Here is a 13,705-nt window from a genome sequence, read left to right as displayed (position 1 = left end):
TCTCTCTCTCTCTCTCTCTCTCTCTCTCTCTCTCTCCCTCTCTCGCTCTCTCTTGTAACCTTCAGAACCAATTTCGTAACAGTTTACATAGAATATGTCGCAGTTTCGTATAATCTAATCATATGAGAGACTTTACAAAAGATATTCAACTTCCGATCCAAGGTTCAAAAGCCAGATCTTACGAAACAATTAATGATAATGATTTTAAAGATAACTACCGACTTCATAACACTATGTTTTTTTTCTATTTCATTCTTTCTTTCAACAAGGAATACATTAGGAAATTATTATGATAAAAAAGCCTGTATCTGTATGTAAGGCCGATGTTATGTTGAAGGCCATGTGCATTTATGACATTGCCAAAGCATCACTAACGTCATAGGAGAGAAATATAGTTGCATAAGGTTGCAATGCATTTGTTCTTTTTGTAGTGAATATGAAATACTGAATACCACCGGATCACACCGGTTTTTGCTGAACCACTGCCCTCTCCTCTCTCTCTCTCTCTCTCTCTCTCTCTCTCTCTCTCTCTCTCTCTCTCTCTCTCTCTCTCTCTCTCTCTCTCTCTCCCTCTCTCTCTCTCTCTCTCTCTCTCACGAGTGAGGGGAGGTAAAGGATCGAGGAAGGGAAATGGTGGGATGGAGAGAGGAAAGGAGAGAAAAGAGAAGGGATGGGGAAGAGAAAGAAAGGAATGAAAGCATAAAAAATAGAGAAAAAGTGAGAAAGGGAGAGAGGAGGAAAGGGAAAAAATGAAGAAAAAACAGGAAAATAAGAATGGAGAGAGAGAAAGTGAGATCGGAGGAGATGGGAAGGGGAAGGAGGAACAGTGAAAGACAGGAAAAGAAGGATGAGAAGAACATAAAGAGGGAAAACGAGAGAAAGTAAGAAGGAAACACGGGGACAAAGAGATGGAAACAGAGAGAAAGTAAGAGAAAGAGAGAGAAAGTAAGAGAAAGAGAGAGACGGATGGAAGGAGAGAGAAAGAGAGACAAAAGGAGAGGACAAGAGAGATAGAAAGAGAAAGAAAAAGAAAGAGAAAGCGGAGGAGAAACGTGGCAATATTGACACGCAAGGATTGTTGAGTCTACCATATCGCTGATTCTGTTCCAGATGCATAAGATAAATTATTTTTTCTTTTTAACATTTGCCTCACTTGGTATAGAACTTTTTTTCTTCTTCTTATCGTCCATTATCTTTATTCCTTTTTTTTTTCTTTTCTTTCTTCAATGTTTTATTTTCTTGATTTTTTCTTTTTTTTTATTTCTTCGTTTCTTTATTATTTATTTACCATTCATTGGTTTATGCCATTTTTCTATGTCTATTCTTACTTTTAATACATTCCATTTATTCTCTTTCCTCTGTTCTAATTCCTTCCTGTTATCATTAATTTCGAGAAAAAAAATCACAGAAAAATGTGAATTCTCGAGGTATATCTTTTAAATTAATATTTCAATTTAAAACTTCAAAATTTACATAATTTCAATCATGATAATCACACAGCCACGGCACGATAGAATGAAGTTTCCCTAAAGAGTTTTTTCCCTTCATAAGAAAATATTTTAAAATATTTTCCCTTATATAACAGGACTATCATCTTCGTTATTCGTTTTAGAGAAATGATGTAAGATAACCTATCACATTAGTGTTAATATTTCTAAGCCAATTAAGTAAAGAAGAGTGCAGTGTAATCATTTAATCTCATTACTAATTAATAATATGAAGGTTGCAAAAAAATAAAGCTAAATGGTCATTTCAGAATTAACTAAGAACAAAAATCGCGACTAAATAAAAACCCAAAGAAAAAATCAAAATGAATTAAAAGAAAAAGAAAATCTATATATAAAGCCAAGCACACAGGAAGAATAATCAATCCACTCCGAATTTAACGCAAGAGAAAAAAAAATCAAGCAGTAAAAATCAAGCAAAAGCAAACAAACGAAGAAGACTCGCTAAGTAGCAGAGAAGAAAGTCCAAGCACGAGGAGACGGGGCCAAGCATGCAAGCAAAATCAAGCTCAGTAGAACAATGACGTCTTGGTAGTGTTTTTTTTTTTTTTTTTTTTTTTGGGGGGGGGGGAGAGAGGAGGAGTAGTGGGGGGATGGGGAGGAGAGCTGGTGGGGAGAGGAAGTGAGAGGAAAGGATTGTGGGTTGGGGGAGAGAATGTGAGGAGGGGGGGGGGGAGAGGGAGAAGGGGTAGGGGGGGACAGGAGGGGTGTGGAAGGGATGGAGGGGAGGGTAGTGGGGGTGGCGGAGGAGGAAGGGAGAGAAGAAGAAGAAGAAGAAGAAGAAGAAGGGGAGAAACAGGACGTGGAGAAACGGGGAACAGGAAACAAAAGAGGATAAGGAATGCAAGAAGGGGAGAAAGGAGATGAAAAGGAAGAGGGAGAAAGAGGAATAGAAAGAAGAGAAAAGTGAAGTTAAAGAAGAGGGGAAAAGAGTAAGAAAAACGGGGAAGAAAATAAGGAAGCGTGGAGAGAATGAGGAAGATAAGGAAGACGAGAGGAGAAAGGGGGAGAGACAGAGGAATTAAGTGCCAGTGCCAGACAGTCCCACGGCATATCCACATATAAGGCGGAAAGGAATTTTGGCAATATCGAGCTGTAATCTCAGTCAACTAACAGTGATTTCATTTGCTTACATTACCCTCCATGACTCACTGAATTTGGCGGGCTCACTGAGACGATATTTGTGATATTTTTACACTATTGCATTATAATTTGCTTAATTATCATCCTATTAACATCATCTATGGAATTCATATGATCTCCGAAATCAGTGATGGCAGAAGAATCAATAATATATCAAACTGAAGTAATGTATCAACAAGGATCTTAACGTAGAATTCTTAGCTTATCATAATTGATACATTTATATTGTCTTATCTATTTCATATCTACATCACCATCAACATTCTGCTGTCATCCATCTACCCAATTAACACCACCGTTGACACTTTACTTTAATCTACACTATACCTACATCTACCTTACGCTTCAATCCACACTATACCTTAATCCACGATATACTCTGACCCACAATACCCTTTAACCCGCACTATATTTTAATCCACACCATATCTTTTTAAATCGACATTACACTTGCATCCACTCATGGCGTCAGCACTATCTTCGAACACCGGGTCGGGAAAAAGTTATGAATCATGATTTTTTTTCTTTAAACATTTCCCCTCGTAGGTCCGACGGTTTGACAAGTGATGGATTTTTTTTAGGGAGGAGAAGAGGAGAGGGGAAGAAAGAGAAGGAAGAGGAAGGGTAAAGGGAGAGGGAAAGGGGGAGATGGAAGGAGAGGGAGAGGGGAGAGGTGTAGGAGGAAAGGGAAAGGGGGGAAGAGTGAAGGAGAGGTAAAGAGAGAAGGGTAAGAGGAAGGAAAGAGAGGGGGGAAAGGGGGCAAAGAAATGGTAGGGAGAAGGAAAAGGGAAGTGGGAAACAAGAGTCAGGTAGGAGGAAAGGGGAAAGGGAGAGGAAGAAGACGTAGGAAAACGGGAAAAGGGGAAGGGAAAAGAGCGAGGTATTGTGAAAAGACGGAAGTGGGAATAAATAAAAGATTTGATAAGAAACAAAATTTCAATTAATGGACGAACTTCAGAGAACTGATAAAATATAAAAAGATTATATCAATGTATTTGCTTTTTTTTCTTGTATGACAGGATGCACACTAATTACCTCATTTCCATCTTAGTACTTATCCAAAACGGGATTTCGAACGAAAAGTATGAATCAGAATAGGATTTCCTGCCATTAAGATACTACCTAATATAATTAGAAGAGAATCAGATCCAACTTGCATTTTCACCTAGAGAGACAAAGCACAAACTAGATTTTGCCCGCGCGCACCAGACCAAGAGCATGTCTTAATTAAAACAGGTCAAACCACATTGCGTTAACGTCTCCTCAAAACAACCAATAATGCTAAACTACTACATACAAGCCTACACTCCTTAACAGAAAATTATAAGGAAAACCAAAAAAAAAACAAAAAAAAAACGTTTTGACCCATAACATTTAGGTCTCTAAGCCAAACACGAGTTGATCACGTGTCAAGCATCGCACTTTGCATCGATAACTTCGAGTGTTTTCTTCGAAATCCCCAACAAACTTATACGAGAAGGCAAAGTTTATAATGATTTAATAGATTGTCACGTGATTGGAATGTGATTTTTGATTTTACGGACGATAAGGGTGTTATTGCCATACCATGATCGGCTTTTATCTATCAGTTGTTTATAATGAATGTAATATAAACATGATTTTTAATGTAAACAGACAGGGTAATTTCTTTACATATTTGTAAAATGAAGACTCATAAATCAGTAGATATAACTTTCAAAATATATATACAATAATTCATTGTCAGTCTATCTGAGTGTGTGTGAGTTTAAAATAGAGAGAGAGAGAGAGAGAGAGAGAGAGAGAGAGAGAGAGAGAGAGAGAGAGAGAGAGAGAGAGAGAGAGAGAGAGAGAGAGAGAGAGAGAGAGAGAGAGAGAGAGAGAGAGAGAGAGAGAGAGAGACTGACTATCTTCCGCGTTATCAAATATGTATACTTTGGTATTTGACGCGTGGAGGGAGGTTGTCTAATGATGTAGATAAATGTAGAGAAAAACAGAGATTGGTGTTTATGTATGCGGAAGGAATATAGACACCTATGATGAACCACTTGGAAGACTCTTTCTCTCTCTCTCTCTCTCTCTCTCTCTCTCTCTCTCTCTCTCTCTCTCTCTCTCTCTCTCTCTCTCTCTCTCTCTCTCTCTCTCTCTCTCTCATCTTTCTCTGTATATCTATCTATTTCTCTCTCTCTCTCTTTCTGTGATAAAACTCCTGCAATAAAAAAATTAAAAGACACACATACAGGAGGTAGTTGATTTCTGAAGAAAAAAAATCTAACCCAGTCTCAAAAAAATACAATCTTACAAAATATAAATACAGCGTGCAATATTATTGGTCAGCTCAACAAGTCAAGGATAAGACGAAGTCGCTGATTGGTCAAGAGGATTTCAAAAGATAACGTTCGTTGTCCGTATGTAAAAGGGCAAAAAAAGAAAATATATAAGTACAAATGAAGAAAGATTTTGCTTGTAGTTTCTCAACGTTTTTGCTTTTGTTGTTTTCAAAGACGGAAATTTTAGTACATAGCTCAATTTTGTCTCAAGTTTATAGTTTTTAGTTTCATTTACTTTTTTATCTTAATTGTTAGTTCAAGAATTGTCAATGTATATTCGCACAAATGGCTTGGGTGTTGAACCATAAAGTCGTTCAATTGTTCTGCTATTGTTATTTTTTTCATTGCTTGCTAACTATCATTTGTTAATATAGTGCGATTTTAATTAGGTTACAGTTATAATGTCTCCCCTTTTTCTGATGTTATCTACTTAATTTATGGAACTTCTTCTATTCAGTCAATAGATAAGATTCCTATCTATGTCTAGACTATCCATCAATACGATTCTAATTTATTTCCTCATTTCTATCTTATTTTTACTCTCTCTCTCTCTCTCTCTCTCTCTCTCTCTCTCTCTCTCTCTCTCTCTCTCTCTCTCTCTCTCTCTCTCTCTCTCTCTCTCTCTTTCCCCATCTTATCCATGCCATGTCATCCTCACTTCATCAAAAAGATTGTGTAAAGATAAACGTTCCTTTCTCTATTTTTCTTTTCCCGGAGATCAAATAATATGAACCAGTTAAGTTTCAGAATTTACTATATATAATGAACTTACGTCTTGAAAAACCCTGAAGAATACACAAGCAAATACCATACTGTCCATTAGACAAAGTATATTTCGCTCAACAAACAAACAAGTTAAGGTTTTGCAACGTTGCAGCCCGCCATGTGAAGGAGACAGTCTCGTATTTCGCTAAATGTCTGATAATCTGAATTACTTTTATTCACGAAGCGTTGTAAAACCGGTATGCCTCCGAATTCCTTTCCTTTCGTGATTTTAAAGTCATTGTCAACACGTGATACATGGCGGGTTTTTAGTTCTTCTTGTTCTTTTTCTTATAAAACCAGTGCATCTCTAGAACCTCTTTTTATATGATAGTCAACACGTGATAAACAATGGCCACAAGCCAATCAGCTCCCGGTTTGGAGGGCGTGTAGGACCCTCTCGACCAATAGGAGCATCCTGAGACTCACACCCACCAATCACGAAAGCCGTCGCATGTTCTGACCCCCCGTCTGAACCGTGACGTCATCAGTTGAGCGTTACGTGATTGGTTCCCGGCCTGGCGTACAGCACGTGGTCGAATCGTGGGAACTGACAGACAACCACGTGGATGCCGGCAGAGTAGCATGTGAGACTCGCTCTTCTCCGTACACTGAACTTCGTCCTCGCGCACAGTCCGGGATCGAGACACAGACAAAGAAATCAAATAAATTCGACAATATGGATTATAAGAATGTGTTTTTTTAATCGACTGTTAATATATGGGCTTCCTTGTTTGTTTTTTTGTGTTTTTGCTTTTTCTTTGAGTGGGTGTGGGCTCGTTAGTGAGGCTCGTCCTTGGGATATTTGTCTGATAAGGTCGTCTACAGTTGGCATTTGAAACGGAATTCTGGGTGTCCATCTCGTCCCTCCCACCCCACATCCCTCTCCCTCTCCCTCTCCCTCTCCCTCTCCCTCTCCCTCTCCCTTTCCCTCTCCCTCTCCCTCTCCCTCTCCCTCTCCCTCTCTACTCCCGTCTCCCTTCCATCTTTCTTTTTCTTCTTACTCTTCTTCCCCAATCTTCTTCTCCCTACCTACCCTTCCATTTTTTTTTCTCTCTTTCCCTTCTCGATATCTTCTCCTTCTCCCTTCTCTCCCTTCCAATTTTCCTCATCGTCTTCTTTCTCTTCTCTTTCCTCCTTTCCTCCCCTTTTCTCCCCCCCCCCCTTACTCTCTCTCATTCTCTATTCTTTGGTCTCCCTTCTTTTTCCTCTCCTCTTATCTCCTTCCCCTCTCCCTTTCCCCCTTTGCTTTCACCGTGCTTGAAAGAAAGAGGAATGAGACAAGGCATTGAAAAGTTAATTATCATGCAAGATAAACTTTTGTCTGCTATCGGTGTATCAAGCAATATTGTGCAATAATCTCGATTACGCAACAGTGACGATTAATGCCTCTTAGCCAGGAGGATTTGGGAAAAATTAATGTTATGTAAATATTTCTGATAGTGATGAGACTGATTCCTTTCCGACTCTCTCTCTCTCTCTCTCTCTCTCTCTCTCTCTCTCTCTCTCTCTCTCTCTCTCTCTCTCTCTCTCTTTAACCCACGCACTACCCTCATCTACAAAACATATCACTCAGTCTCCTTTCTTTCTCCCTATCTCTCTCTCCCTTATTTTCTTCCTTCTCTTCCTTCTCTTCCTTCCTCCTTCCCTCCCCTTCTATCTCTCTCTCCTTCCCTCTCCTATCTCTCTCTCCCTTATTTTCTTCCTTCTCTTCCTTCTCTTCCTTCCTCCTTCCCTCCCCTTCTATCTCTCTCTCCTTCCCTCTCCTATCTCTCTCTCTCCTCCCCCCTCCTTACTTTAACGTCCCTCCGAGCGTGCAAAGGTCACGTGATCTAGCCTCCCAAACGCGCCCGGCACATGAAAGATAACATGATACCCTGCCAACATGTTCCTCCTCGCCCAGGCAAATTATCACCAGGTGTTTTGGCGCCTTTAAGAAAATCCTTTTATGCCTCTTCATTGGTTTACTTTCTGTGTCTGTCTGTCGTGTTCAAGGGTGTGTTTGAGTTGTGTTTCAGAATGTGGGTGCGTGTTCGTGTGTGTGTGTTTGAGTTGTGTTTCAGTATGTTTAGATGTGTCTGTGTACGTGTGTTCGTATGTGTGTGTGAGTTGTGTCTAAGTAGGATTAAGCGTGTGTGTGCGTGTGTTCGAGTTTGTGCATGGGAGCGCGATTTTGTATGCGTATGTATCCCATATCCTCTCACTGGTGCGACTATCGTATACGTGCTTCCATTCATGTACGCTCTCGGCAAAGGTACATACGTCGTCAAAACTTCATATGAGTCTGGCCGCCACTGCGTTGTTTGCCAAGCAGCCTGCTTTACGACTGCCAATTCAAGCAGGCCGGCCAGCGAGGCCACAGAGATTGCAAGCAGAGCAGTTTTCGAGAAAAGGTCTCGCTCTCTCTCTCTTTCTCTCTCTCTCTCTCTCTCTCTCTCTCTCTCTCTCTCTCTCTCTCTCTCTCTCTCTCTCTCTCTCTCTCTCTCTCTCTCTCTCTCTCTCTCTCTCTTCGTTCTGAGCCGGTCCAGAAGGCATGCTATTCCACTTATGCGGAATTTTCTTTGCAATCACAAGACACTGTGCTTAGTGAAGTATTTTGGCACTCAGTCCACGGGTTACAGGTTTTTATTGTTGTTGCTACTGTTTTTCTGCTTTGTTGGAGCTGATATGTTGTGAGTGTTTTATTATTGTGGTTGTTTGAGATTTATTATTCAGTCCTTTCTCTTTCTCTCTCTCTCTCTCTCTCTCTCTCTCTCTCTCTCTCTCTCTCTCTCTCTCTCTCTCTCTCTCTCTCTCTCTCTCTCTCTCTCTCTCTTCCTCTTCCTCTTCCTCTTCCTCTTCCTCTTCCTCTTCCTCTTCCTCTTCCTCTCCCTCTCCCTCTCCCTCTCCCTCTCCCTCTCCCTCTCCCTCTCCCTCTCTTCCTCTCTTCCTCTCTTCCTCTCTTCCTCTCTTCCTCTCTCTCTCCCTCCCTCCCTCCCTCTCCCTCTCCCTCTCTCGCTCTCTCGCTCTCTCGCTCTCTCGCTCTCTCGCTCTCTCGCTCTCTCATCCTCGCTCCCTCTCCCTTCCCCGCCCTCTCCCTCTCTCCATCCCCTTCTCTCTCTTTATCCCCAATATTTTAACATTTGAGATAAAGTAACACGTATTATGGTTTACTGTTGCGCAATGTCACATTTATGTAGCGGCAGGATATGGCCACAACATAGCTAGCTGCATGTGAGGAATACATCAACTTCGATAACTCGGTACTTTCCCTCGCTGTGATTAATGGGTCAGTGCTGCTTGGAGATAATGTGGCGTCATCATTATATGTTGGCGTGTAAGGTACGAGCAAGGTTTAGAAAAAGGAAGGAAAGGGTTTTCCGTCGTAGAGAATAACCTACCGCAACACATCGTTCGTGGCCACAAAATCCTAGCCTTTGGTGTAAGAGTTTAAGGTTGGAGTTGGGAGTTGAGGGGGAGGAGGGGGGAGAGGGGGAGAGGGATATGACAGTGGACTTACTAATAAATAATGAAGGAGTAGTTGATTCATTATCATTGCTAAATAAATGCGAGGTTGCGATTAACCCTTTTTATGTCTGGTCTGAGCTGGTCTGTGTCTCACACCCTCCTTACTCCTCGCCTAAGCTCTTCCCCCCCTCCCTCCCTCTCTCCCTTACCCTCCTTACCCCTCGCCTTAGCACCCCCCCTACCTCCCTCCTCCTCCCACCAGCCCCCGCCATATGCCCGGCGCGACGTCTTGCCTTGCCCACCTTGGAAGCATGCACTGTTGTCAAAGATTTCGGTATAGCCTCAAGGATCGTTCTAGGCAGGGAAATTCCCTCGGGCGCGTCTCTTAATGTCAACAAACCTGAAAAAAAATCACGGCCTGGCATCCTGGTACAAAGCATTTAAGTTTGTTTTTTTTTTCACCCTCGATGTTTTTCTGTCTCTTCATTTCGTCTCATTTTCATTGTATCTTTGTTTTCTTTGATTTGTTATTCAACGCATTTCTTTCTATTTTGTTATCTCCGTCTCTATCATTCTTTCTTTCTCTCTCTCTCTCTCTCTCTCTCTCTCTCTCTCTCTCTCTCTCTCTCTCTCTCTCTCTCTCTCTCTCTCTCTCTTTTCCGTCTCTCATTTGTCTTTCGTGCTTGCAACCTTGTTATTTTTTCTAATCTATGTCTGGCTTCCACAAATGAACCTAAAAGCAGAAAAAAAGATGAAGAATTCTTTGCGTGTTAGAACTTTTACTTAAAAAGAATGACGTGTGGAAAATAGTTTAGTGGCGACAGTCTGTGCGGAGAAGAGGAGGAGGAGGAGGAGGAGGAGGAGGAGGAGGCGCCGGCGATGTCCTCTTGCGGGATATTACGTAATTGCAGGATCACAGAGACGCCCAACTGAGTACAATTTTGTGTATTGACGCATTTAGTATTTGTGTGTGGGAGGGTCTGTTTTTTTTCTATCCCCCTCTCCCTATCCTTCTTCTCCCTCTCCCTCCCCCTTCCCCTTCCCCTTCCCCCTCTCCCTCTCCATCTTCCTTTCCCTCGCCCTCTCCCTCCCCTTCCCCTCTCTCTCTCTCTCTCTCTCTCTCTCTCTCTCTCTCTCTCTCTCTCTCTCTCTCTCTCTCTCTCTCTCTCTCTCTCTCTCTCTCTTTCTCTCTCCCCCCCTCTCCCTCTCAGCAACTATACCATCATCACTATAACCAATAATCTAAAAACAAATACACAAACCAACCCTAAACATCCGGAAATAATCGAGCACGCAATTGCAAGCACATCATGTTTCGTCCTGAGTGGGAGTGGCGTAAGCCTTTCCCAAGCAGGAGGTCTGGCTAAGGCGACTCAGCGCGTGGGCTGGTTTATATACTGTGTTAGCGCTTTTTCTCCCTTTTTTTCGCTGAAAGTTAGCGACTTCTGTTTACATTGCCAATAAGGGGTTAGCAAAGATAGTTATTATAGTCTGGGATTTCAAGCCCCAAAAAACATGAACAGCACAAATAAATAGATTTTTTTCAGCAATCATGCACAGATTCATGCGCGATGTCCTGCATCTCTAATTAAAATGTCATGAGTTCGAGAACATGAAACTGTGACATTACTAATAAGGTTAGCTTTTGTGAGAAATGTAGCAATACTTTTAAGCGTAAAAATATATGCAATATCACACATCCAATGGTTTATAACGGATTTTCTGTTCATAAAAACTTGAAATATAATTAGCGTTACGTTTTTTTTCTTACTCAGTACTAACCAATAAATCATACAAGTTAGTTTTTTTGTTTATTTTTATGCTAATTCTCTTACGATTATTTCAATGCCTTACTTTTTTCAAACGTTTCAAAATAAGACCATGATGCATTTCCTGTCAGGTTAGGTTAGCCTCTTGCCTTCCCTTACTCCTACTCCTCCACCCCGCTCCCCCTACCCTACCCCTTCTTCTCGTGCTATCTAGCCCCACCTCCCTCCCTCCCACTTCCCCTTCCTTCTGGTGCTATCTAGCCCCCTCTCTCCCTCCCACTTCCCCCTCCTTCTGGTGCTATCTAGGCCCCCCCTATCCCCCACTTCTATTTTGACCCCCTTCTTCACCCCCACCACCTTCTGGCACTGTCTCCCCCCCCCCCTTCCTCCTCTTCCTGGCATTATCTAGACCCGCCTCACCCAGCCCTCTCCCCCCCCTCCTCTCTCCTTCTGGCACTGTTTCCCCCTCCCCCATTCTGGCACTGTCTTGCCCCCCCCCCTCCTTCTGGCTGTGTCTCGAAGGTTCCTATTGACTAAGCTTGGCATCCTGTCTGTGTGTTGGTCATCGTGCAACTTTTGTTCCTCGTGAAGCAAGCCAGCAAGCAAAGGGGGAGGGGGGGTGAAGGGGGAAAGGCAAGGGGGAAAGGGACATTTACCTGTCTGAATGCAAGTGTGAAGCAAGAAGGGTGGGATTTAAGGGTGCGGAAGGCGGTCTGAAGGCAATCGGGAGAAGAGTGTGTGTGTCAGTGAATTCCTGTTTGCATGTGACGGATGCTGGGTTAACGGTGAGTGCGTATGTGGGTGTGAGTGTGTGAGTGCGTGTGTGTGTGTGTGTGTGTGTATGTGTGGGTGTGGGTGGGTGAGTGGGTGTGGGGGTGGGTATGTCTGTGGTGTGTGTGTGTGTGTGTGTGAATGTGTGTCGGGGTATGTCTGCGTGTATGGGTGCGGGTGTGAATCCATACGTGCAAACATTTATGCATGCACAGACATCCATATATATCCATTATTAGACAGACATACAGACATATACATAGGCATTCATACGAACACCACTACCGCCCATATGCAAATCCACGAGCAGAGATAAACAAAGAGATACAAGTAGACGGGGATTTCACCACCAAAAGAAAGTCCGCCATCCTCTGATTCAGCATAGTAACTGGCACATCCCTATCTAATCAACGGCTCAGATATCTGCCATCATTGCGTGTGGCTTTCATTTCCGCAGCTTATAGTTTTATAGACGTATAGATAGCTAAAAATACATCACTGAACACGCCAGGAGACAAAATAGATAATGAATATGATAATAAGGCAATGTTTAATTAATGAATGGTATGAATAATGAATTAGCAAATGAAAATGTAGAGCAAATGGCAATTCATAGAATGACAAAAAAAAAAGTTCTTGAATGGAGAGTCAACGCCTAACGAAGGAATGAAAATACTAAACTAGAATGTGGGCGGAAGATCTTGCCAGGACGGACCACAAGGGGGAAAAAAGTGTTTCTCGTTTTACTCACTTTGGATTCTGTCTCGTCGACGCAAAGGCAAGCGGCTCGACGGATGAAGCCCTCCTCGTCGACCAGTCTGTGGCGCGGACTCGAGTTCTTGGATTTGCAGTCGGTGCAGTTGGTCTCCGAGACGATGGTGTTGTTGTTGGTGTCGCCCTTGCCCTCCTCCTGATGCTGGTAGGCGGCGGAGGTCGCGTCGGGTGTCACGTTCAGGTTGGCACTGCTGTTGTCGTTGTTGTTGTCGTCGCAGCCGGAGAGGGCCACGTCGTAGCCACTGCCTCCTTCGTCGCTGCTCACACTATCGCTGCAGCACCTGGTGGTGGTGGCGCTGGCGAAGTCGGCGTCGCTGTAGTACCTCCAGAGGTCGCTGGTGTCCCCTGCCCAGGCGCCGCCGGCGAGGACGGAGGTGGGCAAGAGGGACTTGAGGTCGCAGAAGTGGAGGCTGCCGACGGGGAGCTGTGAGGGCTGGCCCCAGGCGGGACTCGACCAGGTGTTGGGGGTAGCCATCTGTATAGCCTTACACTGCATTTTGAGAAAGAATTTGGGATTTGTACTAAAGCTCGTAAGGTGCTATGGAGTCTGTGTCAAGTCTTTGTTTTACAATGCAGACTCCATTTGTTAGTCACTTCGAACATGGGTAGAGTTTAAAAAAGAGTCAGTTTTTTGGAGTGTTTTCACTTGGGACGACTGCCGGTCACCGCAGCCGTATCACAGGTTCCTTGTGAACGTTCGCTGGAACTTCTCAAACGAAGTACAAGTCACAAAACTTCAAAAGGTAAACTGTTCGACGCTGTCTGCCACAAGGTGAATCAGAGCTTCAGAGCTGCTTCTGTTCGCCACGTGAGCTAGAGGTAAACACAGCCACACACACTTGCTGCCACTTATACTATATCCACCGTCGGCGGTCTGCCCCTCCCCTCTCCCTCCCCATTGCCCCTCCCTCCCCCCGGCCCTCCTCCACACCACAGGCTCCGCCCCGATTCGCTCATGACGTCACGGACGACACACGCTGCTCCTGGTATCTTGAGGAGCGAGTTCGTTGCTTGAATGTATGAAAGTACCTGTCTCAAGATGACATCACGGGCCCTCGTATCCGAAACCCTTTATTATTGATGTTGTCATGAAAACTTAAACAAAATCAATAGTTGTTACAGAATATATACAAATACCGATTTTTTTTAAACTGTTAGTGTTTTGTTAAAGTCAAGTTAATAGTGACGTACCCTTAAAGATATGATGTCTCCTTCCCACGCACAT

General features: G+C 43.2%; 1 protein-coding gene across 2 annotated transcripts in view; it reads right to left on the bottom strand.

The window, feature by feature from the left end:
- The window catches only part of LOC122264775 (uncharacterized), a 43,241-nt gene extending 29,890 nt beyond the window's left edge, over positions 1–13,351 (bottom strand). For both annotated transcript variants that reach the window (XR_015191550.1, XM_043033823.2), the window contains exon 1: positions 12,458–13,351. Coding sequence is in view for 1 of the 2 variants with exons in the window: in XM_043033823.2 (XP_042889757.2) it covers positions 12,458–12,976 (519 nt within the window). In the remaining variant the exon portion in view is untranslated. The remainder of the gene's footprint in view (positions 1–12,457) is intronic.
- Between the last annotated feature and the right edge of the window lie 354 nt (positions 13,352–13,705).

The sequence above is a fragment of the Penaeus japonicus genome, unplaced genomic scaffold, assembly GCF_977035675.1.
Source record: "Penaeus japonicus unplaced genomic scaffold, GWHDUDI00000001_assembly GWHDUDI00000013, whole genome shotgun sequence".
NCBI lineage: Eukaryota > Metazoa > Arthropoda > Malacostraca > Decapoda > Penaeidae > Penaeus > Penaeus japonicus.
The sequence above is the reverse complement of the archived record's forward strand: the minus strand, read 5'-3'. Positions and strand labels throughout refer to the sequence as shown.